The sequence below is a fragment of the Fistularia commersonii genome, chromosome 21, assembly GCF_037954325.1.
Source record: "Fistularia commersonii isolate RoL2024-O1a breed Wild chromosome 21, RoL_Fcom_v1.0, whole genome shotgun sequence".
In the NCBI taxonomy this organism is placed as follows: Eukaryota; Metazoa; Chordata; class Actinopteri; order Syngnathiformes; family Fistulariidae; genus Fistularia; species Fistularia commersonii.
The window spans coordinates 13,021,979-13,036,215 of NC_141304.1; the positions used below are offsets into that span (position 1 = coordinate 13,021,979).

Consider the following 14,237-nt stretch of genomic DNA (forward strand, 5'->3'; position numbering starts at 1 on the left):
AGTGTCCGCTGGGATTGGCCCAATGTACGTGGGACAAGCAGCAGAGATCATGAATGGAAAATGGACAGTACCGGAGCCGCTAATATTTCCCATCATATGGTTCCAGCATGAGCTGTTTGCTTTCCAAGTTGAAATTACCGTTCTCAAAGAAAGCCCCGGGAATCCCATTTTCGCAGACCGTAGAGGGGAACCCCCGCCACCCACCCGGTTGCACACGGGCGGTCATTACTCTGACCATCAGCCCTTTACAAAATTGATTTATACTTTTATTTTGGTAGCATGTGAAACCGCGGTGTTGTGAAATGCGTTTCTTTTGCCTCGCCGTTTCTGAAATGTCCCGCCGAGCGATACCCATCGAGCTGCCTGTAACGCACAACATTTTGGGATATCTGAAGATACGCTCTCTCTTTTGCCTCTTGTTTACTTTGCGATAACGCGCCTCGCTGATGAAATATAGACAAAACACGGAATAGAAAGCTTAATTGTCTTTCGGAATTGTAAATGGGTCACAAGATTGCGTCATGTTGAGGGAGTTCTGCCTCTTTTGTTCTTATTACGGTTTCCTGGCATCTTAATTCACTCAAAAATGACAATATTAAGACGGCGAATCAAGCCGAACCCCTTTCTCAGGGCAATCGCGCGATGATTACGGTGAGATAAATAATGAGCTGTAAAAAAAAGTTTCCCCTCACAACCTGTTTAATGAAAGTCAGATGAGATCAGGTTTACGGGATAAAAGTGTCGTCGGGTCCACAGACTGAACCGCAATGAAAGATTGCAACAACTTGGATGGATTAACATTTTTGGTTCACATTCTTCCAAGTATCGACCTCGGTTGCACTCTTTAATTATCTGATGCACGTGCAGATGTTTGAATGCGGCGTTTCGGGGGCCGCGGACGGCGGCGGAAATCGGGGCCTCGCCATACATCGACAAGGGGTACATTCATTTTCTGCTGGGTAATACCTCAAAAAAAAACAAAAAAAAAAAAAAACGGACAGGGAATGAGTGGCCATTTTATGATGTCTTCACTGTCATGTTTGTTTTAGCAACAGAGTTTCTTCAACAATGTAATCCGTGTCTACACCGACCACTGTGAAGTGGCTTGTTGAGAGGTTGTCAGGGCTTGTGCCTCGTGGTGTCTTTTTCCTCCGGCGGTCTGGACATTAGCGGCAATAGGAACCAGCTGCGTGAAGCGATCTCACTTGTCACTCAGTCGCCTCCCCTTTCGCTGGAGCTTTGAACAAAACTTCTTTCAGTGCTTTTCAAAAATTCTGCCCCGTCTTTGGTTTACGCCTGCTTTTGATTACAGTTATTATCACAACCTGCTCCTCCTGGCTCGCGCTGCAATCGTGTGTGTGTGTGTGTGTGTGTGTGTGAGTTAGTGGAGATCTGTTTCTCAGGGCGGCGTGCCTTCGTCGCCAGATTGCAACCCTGTTGTTGTTGGAAACTTGTTTCCCAATTCATCATCAAGCGCATTTGTGTGTGCGAGCGTGCACGCTTTCCGCCGCGCATATATGCACTATGTGATTTATCAGTGTTTAACCACGCTCAAGAATATCCAGAATCCCTTCCCCCAGGCATCCTGAGCCATTGCTGGACATGGAACCTGCATCCCTAAGGAACGTTGGCAGATGCCAACAAAAGCAGAGCGGGATGAATTGGTTTACACTTCGAGCGAGACAAGGACAAGTAAACCCGAAAACAAAGAGAACCCGAGTCTGTCCTCTCCCACGGGACCCTACAAAATAAATGAATGTCAATGACAAGGAAAATGTTAGCTTTTTGATCCCATGGCGTTTTCCCTCGCCAGGCAGCCAGATAAATGTGTTGATCTGCTTTATCTCAGTCTGCAGTCTGGCCCACCTCCCGTTCCGTCTGATTTCCAAAGGCGTCACCGCCGCTGAGCCAGTAGCGGGCAGTAATTCCATAAGGTGTGGTTTTTAAAATGAGGACTGGCAAATAGTAGCCCCAATAGTGAAAATGTCTCGCAGAATTTCCTGCACCGGTCCTCATAAGGCAGCTTTTCGACAGGCATGTTTCATGTTTCGGTGGAAATCTTCCATTAAGAGATGGGGGCCGTACCAATGTGTTAGCCATGACATGATGTGTATCATTTTTTTTTTATTCATTTTAAGTGAGTCTTATTTTGTCTTATAAAGGTTCTTATACTGTAAATCACTGTGATGATTAAAAAAAAATAGAAAAATAAAAGACCCCCCCAAAAATGACATGAATTCATTTTTCTGAATCACTACAACTTGCCATGAAAATCATTATTATTGTCATTAAAAACGGTCTTTTAGATTAACAAATCCCCAATTTGTGGTCTTATTTAAGAATAAAAATAGGAATAAGAACAACTTTATTTATTTTACTTTATTTATCCCGAGGAAATTGTCATGCCAGAGTTTCAAGTAAAACATAACAATAATAAATAATATTAAGAAATTGTACAAACGGAATAAAAAATTGAAAAAAAGGGAGGGGGGATAAGAAATACAAATAAAACTATAGTGTCAAAGTAACAAGTCAAGGCTATAAAGTGTCTTAAGGTCTTAAGTACAAAGATTTTGAGATTAATAGGGTTCAAAATGAATGTTCACGTCAACCGTTCACTGACAATCGGGCATTTATTTTCACGGATTCCGTCGCCATCAGTGTGAAACTGCTGATGGGATTTCTCTTAAAATTGACAGGTGACTTGTTTTTCACATTTCAAAAAGGTCAGTTGCCGATGTTTCTGTATTAGAAGAAGCTGATCAGTGAGAATTTGTGATGTTTTTGCAACAAACAGAGCTGAGGTTGATTCATTCAGAAGAGAGGTTTTGCATTTGGGCCTGACCGCGCCAATTGCTATCTACGTCATCTTTTTACTGCAATATATCGCGATACGCCATCTTTGTTTGGTTGCCATGAGTTTTGTTTTTAGCAAATCATTTTCAGGGTTGACCAAGATTCAAAGTGTTTATTGTCATGTCAGTGACAGGAAACAATGAAATGCTAACTCTGCCGCCCGCATTGCAGGCAGATAAGTATCTATAAATAAATAATAGTAAACATACTGTTGTAAGCCGACGTAAACAGGCTACAGAAACATAAACATTATTAGCGATGTAAACAGCGTCGGCAAGACGTGCAAGTTAAAGTGGAGCGCAGCGTTGAGCGTGCAACGTGTTGATAAGAGAGCGCGAATGGTTCGTCTCTGAGGTCGACTGGCAAGATGAACCTGAGTGTAGGATCCCATGGATGAATGAAACAATTCTGTTTGTCTCTTTAAGTCTCCCTTTAAGATCCAGCATCTTGATTTATAACGCGCACCCAGACATTTTCGTATATGAAAATGGCTCTGGAATTACTGCCATGGGAGGACTGCAATAAATAACAGGAAAAAGACATTCATTGTCCTTCCCAGCGATGTAAAGAATACCCATTTGGAATGGATGGATTGCCATTAGTCCACACCTCTGCATGATTCTGTGTGCATGTGTGTGTGCGTGTGTGTGTGTGCCAATGATGGGTCAGTAATACATTTCCGTGTCAATAAGTACAGATGAAGAGGTGCGCGTCCATTAGCCGGTTGGTCGTAAATCAAAACAATTTTATAGCGTGTGTGTGTGCGCGCTTGTCTTGTCACCTCCATTTCTTGGTAATGACGATTAATAATGAATAATTGATACAATATAATTTGATAGTCGGGGTTCGTGTTTTCTGTGACTCGTTTCTCTAATGCGACCACCTTTATTAAGTAAGAGTGATTAACAGATCATGGTGATTATTACTCTTTAGATTCCACGTTCATCAACCACTTCCCATATCGGTTTCTGTCTCCCACACACACACACACACACACACACACACACACACTCATCCCTCTCTGTCTCTGCCAGGTTCATCTGTACTACAGCACCCTGCCCGAGGACAAGGTGCCCTACGTGAACAGCCCGGGAGAGAAATATCGCATCAAACAGCTGCTCCATCAGCTGCCGCCCCACGACAACGAGGTGAGCGTCTAAACTGCCCCGGCCCCCCCTTTCCATCATCTTCTCATCTCTCTGCACCTTCAGGGCAGTTCAGAAAAAGAGAAGTCGGGTGGTGGGGGGGGGATGCATATCACCCTGTCCGACCGATCATCGGCTAAGAAACTGAACTATTTGCACGTTTAGCCGCCCCTTTCAGTTTCAATTCAAATAAGAGTAAAGATCGTGTCACAATTGGCTAAATTTGGTATTTCCACGTAGCGGTCTCATTGCACCGGAAAAGGAACTTGTTATTTAAATGGCGCACACATATTCCTTCGGTCTAATTCGTTGTTTTCCTGTTTTCTGTGGGTGTATACAAGTCAACCAGAAGTCCGTTGGGTCCTCTAGGAGACCTCCGTGACTTCCTTTCATTTTTTTTTCCCTTGGCCTATAATTCGCTTGGAGTTCCTTTGGTTTTCTCTCCTGTCGGTTTCGCAGATACCGAAAGCAAGAACAACTCAGCCAGCCGACAGTTCCTCGTGTTGCTAATAAAGTCATAATCCAAATAGCTTTTTCACGCAAACGTGGGTCTTAACCACGTCATTAGGTGATGTTCTGATCAGACCCTGGTGAGATGCATACCTTGCATGTAAAATACAAGTAACAACTGTAATCAATCAACATTTATATGTGTAGCAGTGTAGCTTTTCCTCTTTATTATGAAAACATCATTCTACTGTGACCAGTATCCCTTTAAACATGAACTCGGACGCTGTTGTTCATCCAAAACATCCTTCATGCGGCTGTATTGACAATCACCCAATTTTTCCATTTGGTCCTATCATTCTTTTTATTCTTTCTATTGTATATATATATATATATATATATATATATATATATATATATATATATATATATATATATATATGTGTGTGTGTGTGTGTATATATGTATATCTATATATATGTTTACATATATACATGTGTGTGTGTGTATATATATATATATATGTATATATATATATATGCATATATTATTATTTTTAATTTTATTCTTTGATGCTCACAATTTGATGGTGCTACCCCTTGTGCCTCCCAATTGCCCCTCTGGGACAAATAAAGTTTTCTCTTATTCTGATTTTTTCTGATTGTGATCTTCATCTGGAAAGGTCAAAAAAAAAAAAAAGATTTGTGTGTGTGTTTGTGTGTTCAGGTTCGCTACTGTAACACCCTCGACGATGAGGAGAAGCGGGAGCTTAAGCTCTTCAGTAACCAACGGAAACGAGAAAACCTCGGCCGCGGCAACGTACGGCCGTTCCCCGTGACTATGACCGGCGCCATCTGCGAACAGGTATCCCACAGATAATGTCAATTTATTTTCTTTTTCCCTTGTTTAAAGAGCAGAGACGGGCGCGCGACAAGAATCGCACACTGGCTACACTTGTCATAAATTTAAAAGGTATCGATCGTGACGAGGAGAAAGACAAGGCCACCGGGAGCAGAAATAATGAGCCACGCTTCGGGCATAATGAACAGATCGCTGACACTCGCGTCCTTTGTAGGAGCGTATGGGATGCGATACAGGCTGACAGATACAGGCTCGAGACGCAAAGGGGGTTTGCTATTGTAACGCAGTGACCCTGTCAATCTTATCCCGCTCTGTCGTGAATGTCTTAACCTTGAGATGGTTCTGAGACGTCGCACGTACCTGCCGGATGATTAAACCAACTCGGATATAACCGTTCCGTTGCGTAAAAGTTTGAAAACATGACGCAACAGCGCTCGCAGGATTAGCTTGTCCGTGTCCGCGACTGGTTATCCTGTCTGAAATCCACTGATGTCACAATTTCAGTTATAGTGTTCATAGACTCATCCAGCGAGGGGTAAAAGGAAAAAAAAAATCACCTCCGCTTGCAGAGTCCCATCAAATATTCATGCTCTCTCCTCCATGAACTCGAGGAGTGGTCTTTTGGGACTGAAGCTGGAGAGAGTTCTCCTTAACAACGCACAAGCGCACGTCTGTATCCGCAAGCCATTTATTCACGTGAGGCCGAGAGACAAAGTGGAACCACTCTCTTTCGTCTGGATGCCCCGGGTGGAGGGTAGCTTTTGTGTTTTTTTTATTTTCCCCGCAGACCGTAACACCACACACACACACACAAATGCGCGCAAACATGATGGAGCAGATTGTTGAGAGTGTGTATTGATTGGATCTATGCCTCCTTGCAGCCGCGTGGCAGCGAGATGCCCTGATTGTAACTCCCTCCCGTCTCCATTCCATCCCTCTAAATCTACTTTCCACATCTGACCCTCCCCACTCCCACCCGTCTCTTTAGCAGCCCTTGTCATTTATCTTTCTGGCTTCTATACTTTAACACCTCCGTGATGTCCTCCCTCTCCATTTTATCCTATATATCACTCCGGTTTTATATCCTCTCTTTGCCCCGACTGTGTCCTCCAGCGTCCGTGGCGGCTCTTCCTGTGCCTCGCATAAACACGCCTACTCGATTCCGATTTATTTTAGACTTTCCGTATCATGGGACCATAAATGTATTTCCTGACTTCATTATTTGATGTTCCAGTGAGCATTTTAGCTGGGATTCAAATATTTATATCAGTTATTGCTTAAGTTGCTGCTGGACTTTTCAACTTTTTAACAGTGCAATGTCAAGATGATCTGAAAAATCTCATGTTTCATAATTTCCCTTCCAAAGTAACGGAGGGCAGCATATGTCTTGACATTTGTCACGGTAAATGGAATAGACTCGCGTCGCTATAAATATCCTCGATATTGTGCATTTTTAGCCAATATTCGCTGCCGACGTGGAAGGAAAAACGTTGACGTCTCGAAACCGGAGGCATAAATGATCAATTATTACCGACTATATCATGGCATCTGCTAAGGATGGGGTCTGTCCATAAGATCCATAAAGTGCACCATCGCCATAACACGGTATGGGCCAGTACAAATGAAAAATATAAAAATAAGAACTGCTCAACCCATTCATAACCTCAATCTTGTAGTTTGCAACTGTAATTTGCAATTGTTTGTGTCAAAATGACGCCTCCCAACCACCTCACTGAGTGTAATTTAAACCGCTCATGTTAGATTTATTATATAAATGCAAAGCGATTTGTTCCAGACAATTTGCACAACATTGCATGATTTTGTAAAGTAATTATATATATTACTTTATTTATTTCCCTTGTTTTTCATATATTTATATTTGTTTTATATACATTTATGTATATATTATTTTATTTTATTTATGATTTTCATTTTCACAACTTTGATGCTGCTACCCCATGTGACCCCCGGTTATCCCTCAGGGGACACATTTTCTGACTGTTAAAAAAGATGCGGTTCTTCCTTCTGCAGTGCGGAGGCCAGATAAATGGCGGTGACATCGCCGTGTTTGCGTCCCGGGCCGGTCACGGCGTATGTTGGCACCCGGCTTGCTTCGTATGCAGCCTGTGCAAGGAGCTCCTCGTGGACCTCATCTACTTTTACCAGGACGGCAAGATCTACTGCGGCCGTCACCACGCAGAGAGGCTGAAGCCGCGTTGCACCGCCTGCGACGAGGTAGGCGCTCGTCACACACGTGCACATGCCGGCGCACGTGGATACGAAATGTCCTCCACTGGAACATACTGTGTATCGGTTGTGCTATTTATAAGTAGTAACACATTCTCCACATTCGTATGCCCCACACATGGAGGAGCTGTCATATAATGCTGACGCGTTTTGCTTTCACACACACTTCTCTCGTCACATAACCCGCGTATCGATTCTCCGGTCTTAATAGAGTCAGGCTGGGGTGTCTTGATCTCCCTTCGGCTAATGCTAACTATCCAACTGGGAACAGGGAAACTGTGAGAGCCTAAAATGCATCCCTGAATTTTAACGTCATTGAAAATAAAAACCCACCGTCCATCTTAAACACCTCGGCTTCCCGCACGCATCCGTGACAGCAATGCAGTTAACGGTGCTCTGTTTTCTGTCCGCCACCTCAGATCATCTTTGCCGACGAGTGCACGGAGGCAGAAGGGCGTCACTGGCACATGAAGCACTTCTGCTGCTTCGAGTGCGAGACGGTGCTCGGGGGTCAGCGCTACATCATGAAGGAGGGACGGCCCTACTGCTGCTCGTGTTTCGAGTCCCTCTATGCGGAGTACTGCGATTCCTGCGGGGAGCACATCGGTACGGCATTTCGACAAACTCGTAGAAATTTATGCAAAATTTTTTACATGCAGAAAAGCGTTTTTTTTTTTTCCCTCAAGAATACAGGAAAAACTGAAAATTAGATTATCGTGATAAAGTTCTTTATCACGATATAATGTAATTAATAAAACAAAAACTGTCATACATTCTGGATTCGTTACAAATCAACTGAAATATTGCAAGCCTTTTATTATTTTAATATTGCTGATTATGGCTTACGTCTTACAAAAACTCAAAAATCCTATCTCAAAATATTAGAATATGATGAAAAAGAATTTTTTGTTTTTTAATTGCATTACAGAAGATAAAGAACTTTAACGCAATATTCTAATTTTCTGAGACAGTCCTGTATACCGAGGGGTTTTAAGTAGCTTATCATTGAATAATGCCATCCAGGGTCGGGTATTAAAGACAAGGTTGCACAGCAAAGTGTAATGGGGATGTCAGCTAAGTGTGTTGTACTGTAAATCACACAGCGGTGAAGATCCTGCTGTGAAAACATGGTCGCATTAGGTGACTTCATCTGCAGGATCCGTTTTTCGGTCACACTAAACACTATTTTACCAAGGAACCGATATTTTGAAGTCAGAGGCAGGAAACCTGCATATTACCCACTTCTGGCCATGTGCCAGCTTGTGTGTGTGTGTGTGTGTGTGTGTGTGTGTGTGTGTGTGTGTGTGTGTGTGTGTGTGTGTGTGTGTCCCACGGGGATTCCAGGTGTGATTTTGGCACAAACATCTCATCGTATTTTCTCTGTAGTTATTTGTCAGACAGGATACGGAAAAGTATTTGGCTGGAAAAAAAAAAAAAAACGATTATAAATTGAAGCCATTAGAAAACCAGATGGCAGCGATTACCAAATAGCAGCTTTTCTCCTCACATGTGACTGCAAATATATTCCAAATGCAATATGTTTATTCATGGTTGAGCAAGCGCTGTAAAGAATTTGCCCCAAAATTCAGTGGAATCTCAGCCCTAATAAAACAACGGCATTTTCGTTTTCGAGCTCCTTCGTAAAGACACGAAACGTCTATATTTTTATTCTCCGTTTCGCACGGTCCGTGGTTTATTCGAACCCCCTGGATTAACGCGCTGTTTACTTTTCCTACAGGCATCGACCAGGGCCAGATGACGTACGACGGGCAGCACTGGCACGCCACCGAGGGCTGTTTCTGCTGCGCCCGCTGTAAACGCTCCCTGCTCGGCCGCCCCTTCCTCCCGAAACAGGGGCAGATTTTCTGCTCGCGTTCTTGCAGTCTGGGGGAGGAGCCCAACGGCTCGGACTCGTCCGACTCCGCCTTCCAGAGCGCCCGTTCCACCAGGGAGTCCAGGCGCAGCTCAAAAGCGGGAAAGAGCGGCGGGGCCGCGGAGAGGTTTTCCGGCGAGGTGGATCCCCTGTCTTTGCAAATGGACCTTCTGAGCCTCTCCAGCCAAACCCCTAGTTTGACTCGTGAGCCGCCCGCCTGGCAGAACCAGAAGCAGGCGGGGGAAGATTACGCTTACGAATCCCAGACGGACCCCTCTGCCAACCCGAGCCCTCTGCAGCTCCTCAGTCAGTGTAACGTCAGGACCTCCTACAACCCCGTCTGCACGGGTCCGAGCGGTCAGCAGGATCACAGAATCAAGGAAAACGGGGGTCTAAAGAGGCCGCCGGTGTCGGCCGTGAAGGGCCAGTCTCTGAACGAGACCTGGTTCCAGCAGCCGGGTCCGGAGGACTACTACCCCCCCAAGCTGAGGACCCAAAAGAGTTTCACCGAGATGTCGCACTGTTCGCAGCACAACAACGGCTTTTCCTCGGAGAAGCGCTCCATCAGTCTGCACGGCTTCCAGCGGGACAGAGATGCGGGGCTGCCCGTGGAGACCCAGGTGGCAAGAAGCAGGAACCCCATCAACGCACTTACCCTGAGCGAGCAGCTGACGCCTCTGGAGCAGACCCCGAGAGGGTCCATGGAATCCCTGGCCTTGTCCAACACGACAGGTTGGTATAGCGCAAACGTTTTCCGTTGGCCGACGTACCCTACCGCCGCCGCGACGAACGGCGGTTCACCGCGACTGTCTCTCCTCGCAGGCAACTCGGCGGACAGAGGGGGGAAACGCCAAGAGCATCTTTCTCGCTTCTCCATGCCGGACCTGAGTAAGGACTCCGGGATGAACGTGTCAGAGAAAAGCAACATGGACACCCTCAACTCCTCGGTGCAGTTTCGTAGCTCTGAGTCACTTCACAGCCTCACAGCCGGTCAGCCCTACATGGAAATGGATCCTCCCCGAGCCTCTCAGTACCAGCTGCAGTACTGCGAGCCCTCTGGCGTCGGTATGGGCATGACTCGCCTGCCTCCCGGCTTCACTTTCCAGGAGGAGGACAGGGTTAGTCTCGTGAGCAGCGCCAACGCCGCCCGCCTGCCGCCGATCAGCGAGCGGAGAGCGGGCGGCGGCGGCGGCGGCAGCAGCGCGGGAGGCGGGCGCGGCGCGAGCGTCCGGATCGACGTACCGGAGGAGACTCCCCAGAGGCGACGTCACCATCACCACCACCACTCCCGCAGGTCCCGGCGGTCTCGTTCGGAAAACGCCCTCCATTTGGTGGCGGAGCGGAAAATGAGGCCTCACGAAAGACCCCACCTGCACGTTCAGGAGGATTACGATCGTTTCCCGCCGCCAAGAAGCGCCCGGGACCCGTTCGGAGTAGGAGGGGGAGGCGGGGGAAGATACCAGCCCCAACCCTTCAGGCAGTGTCCCAGGACCACGTCGGACCTGACGCTCCAGAACCCCGGGACCGGTCGGCGCACGGGCTTGAACCAGTACTCCTGGGACGATTACGACGACGACTGGTGCTCGACCTGCTCGTCGTCCTCTGAATCAGAGGACGAGGGTTACTTCCTGGGTGAGCCGATCCCTCGACCAATCCAGCTGCGCTACCTCAGCAACCAGGAGCTCGTGCACAAGTACAACAACACGGGGATCGGAGGACCCAATCGCAGCGGGCAGTTGCACACCCGCAAACGTAGAAAAAGCAAGAACTGCATTATTTCCTAACATCTCCGAGTCTGTTACGGGGAAAAGCCTAGCTCTTTTAGCTCGTGTACACTAACGCCTCCCGTCTGCAACGTGAGAAAACAACCGCCCAGTCCGATTATTCAGTGTCGTCAAGTGTTGAATAGCATTTAATTGAGATTCAGTGATGAACTGAAGTTGGTAAACAGTGAAACACCATTGTTTGCATGCTTTCCACATTGTAATGTTTCAGAATAACTCCCTGAGTATTAAAGCTAATTGTAACATGCACAGCTTTATAAAGTTGGTTTTTATTATAACCTCCATGCAGCCAAAAAACAAACAAACAAACAAAAAAAAACGGTGTGTGGTTCAGTACAGTTTTAGCTTATTCATGCGGTGTGATTTTTTTAGATCTAGGATACACTGTACAATTGTCTCCAGTTCATAGTATGTACATAAATAAATGAACTAATAATTTCACTTAAGTTAAGGAAGTCAGTGTAAATATGGTTGTAAATGAGGCCTCACATATTTTTATATTTTGTATGGATAGAATCATTTATGTATTGACTATCTATAATGTAGAGATAGAAAATTAAAGAAAAAAAAAAAAGGTATGCATGTATTATTTGGCTGACCTGGTCTTACATTTGGAATAAAGGAGTATTTCAGTGAGTGATTTGACTTAAAGCGGCTGTTTCTCTCCAGAAGGCGACATGTTGCTTGGTTAGCTCAATGCTCAGCTTCTCCATCGGGCGATTATCGTCAAATATGTTTTATAGCGGCGGATGTATTACCTGCAGCTCGATTCAGAGGCGTAAAAAAGCCGGAAACGTCTGCTGTCGCTTGAGTCAAGAGGCTTAAGTGTGAATTTGCATGGAGAAGGTAAGCTCAGTTTTGCTGTAACCTAGTTTGAGATTTGCATATAAATCAGCCTCTTCTTCGTGTGGACTTTAATTTTACAATTAAGCCTTAAAACTGCAATCTTGCTAAAAGCCACGGGGGGGCAAACTGCGGGCGTCTGAAATGAAACTACATCATATTGCCATATTTAACCTTTTGCAATGACTCTCAGTTGTTAATTTAACATGATTAAAATTTTGCACAAAGCGCTTTTCATTTTCAGAAATTGTTTCACTCAACAGGACAAAAGAAAAACCCGAGGGAGCGGAAACGCCACATTTCAACAGATGCAACATAGTAAGCTGACAAACGTGGAAATGTTGCGGCGGCGCGGCGGTTAGCGCTTCCACCTCACAGTGAGAAGGTTTTTTTTTTTCTGTCTCTGCAGTCTTCATGTTCTAGTCTCTCACAGACCCTAAAACATGCAGGAGGTTCATCGGAGACCTTAAATTGTGCAGACGTGTGACTGGTTTATGTCTCTTATCTGTTGTGCAAACAATAGCGTGAATGGTTGCATCTCTATATGCGACCCTGTAATGAATGAATGAATGAACAGAGTTGGAAATGTTAAAAATGCAGCAGTCAAACAAGCGCGGATTGCAGGTTAACATCTAATTCCATCGTCAGATCAGTTTGTAAGTTTAACAATTTGCATTCAGCTACGTTAAACGGGACGAGCGAAGCAAATGGATCCCCGGCCGGTTGCCAGTTACAAAACCTGCAAATCACACTATGAAAGTTCAAGTGCTTCATTCAGCCTCCGCTGTTTTGATTTCAGCCTGTAACCGTGCGCATCGGTGACTCGTACCGTAAATTGGATTGCCTCGAATGTCCATGTGGTCAGGGGATTACGGACACCAGCCCCTGTAATCCGCAAAACCGGGCATGATGCGTTAGCGCCAAGCTCTTGCATCGCTAACGCCGTTAACATTTTTTGAACACTCACCTCGCCTCATCTTCTATGGCGCGGTTTCACATCGACTCTGGAAAACTGGGATAACTCGCCACCCCGACGCATCTTACACTGTTTGTTCCACTCTTTTCTCAAGTCTTCAAATTACAGCGCTGCACATAATAAATCAGCAGAAAGTTGGGTTGGAGCGTCACACTGAGAGTGTTGTCTTTAACAAGAAAACCAACCTCATTCCTCATTAATTTGCCTTATTATTGTGCTTGATGCAAGTTTTCCATATCGTGGCCTGGTTTTGTTTGTTTCTTTATTAGCCCCTTGCCAATTCCTCATGAGTGTGTGTGTGTGTGTGTGTGTGTCTGTGAGGTTAATTAAAAGCAAATGGAGGCCGTACAGAGAGGAGTACCGCAGATTGCAGCCATATGCTTCCTGGGCGTTGCCACATTTTAGGTAGGGGTTGTCAGGCAGCTAATCCTCCGGTTTTCGATGGACTCTTCATCCTGTGTCATGCTGTCGGCCCTGCTCTTCACTGCGGGAAAATTAGATCCCCTGGTGTTTTCCGAAATGCCGGGACGAGCACAATAACACAAGGGCCTTCCCGGTCATGAGACGTCGATTGAATTATCCGGATGCAAAGGTTATACTGTTTCCCAATACCGGACGTTTACGCTTCTTCTGCAAAATTCTGATTTCCCTACCGAAGGCTTGTGTCTCTGACTTTTAGGGCGTTGCGAGAAGGATTATCGTAGATGTGGATTTGTTGGGGGAAATTGTAAAAATGCGAGAGAAAATCCCCTTGGCCGGTCCATTCTTGTATGATCCTGCTGCTGAGGGAAAAACAGACAAACATTATTGCAAACGTAGACTCCTTGTTAAGGGTAATTACGTCTAAAATAACTTCTGAGAGCTCGTGGCTCTCAACTGGAGCCCTGTGTAATGAGAGACTGTGAAAACAGCTTTCTCATTAGGCTAGCGGCAAAGTCCTTTTTTTTTTTAAGGGGGGGTCAGGATCTATGAACATAAAGGCTGTAAACGAGTAATAACTATATCATAGCTTCAGCAGAACTTTTCATGCAACTGGACTGCAGGTTTCATATTAAATCAACAGTTTGAGCAAAGCTAGTTTGCATTCATGTTTATGTCCGTTTTACCACAACGACCATCCATTCAATCACATGTCCTGCATTTTGGTGTTTTAAGGTTTGAACATTGTACTCTTTGCTGACGGTCATAAAAAGGACTATTTCGGT

The 14,237-nt window shown here is 45.4% G+C and overlaps 1 protein-coding gene across 4 annotated transcripts in view; it reads left to right on the forward strand.

Annotated features, from left to right (window-relative positions):
* Window positions 1-11,850, forward strand: part of prickle2b (prickle homolog 2b) — a 90,398-nt gene extending 78,548 nt beyond the window's left edge. For 2 of the 4 annotated variants that reach the window (XM_086168821.1, XM_086168824.1), the window contains 6 exons: window positions 3,891-4,004; window positions 5,175-5,312; window positions 7,341-7,544; window positions 7,976-8,162; window positions 9,295-10,161; window positions 10,252-11,850. In XM_086168821.1, the coding sequence (XP_086024947.1) occupies window positions 3,891-4,004; window positions 5,175-5,312; window positions 7,341-7,544; window positions 7,976-8,162; window positions 9,295-10,161; window positions 10,252-11,213 (2,472 nt within the window). In that variant the 3' untranslated portion in view covers window positions 11,214-11,850. Of the gene's footprint in view, window positions 1-3,890; window positions 4,005-5,174; window positions 5,313-7,340; window positions 7,545-7,975; window positions 8,163-9,294 lie in introns of all 4 variants that reach the window. The other 2 variants (XM_086168820.1, XM_086168822.1) reach the window with 1 other exon arrangement.
* The last annotated feature ends 2,387 nt before the right edge of the window (window positions 11,851-14,237 follow it).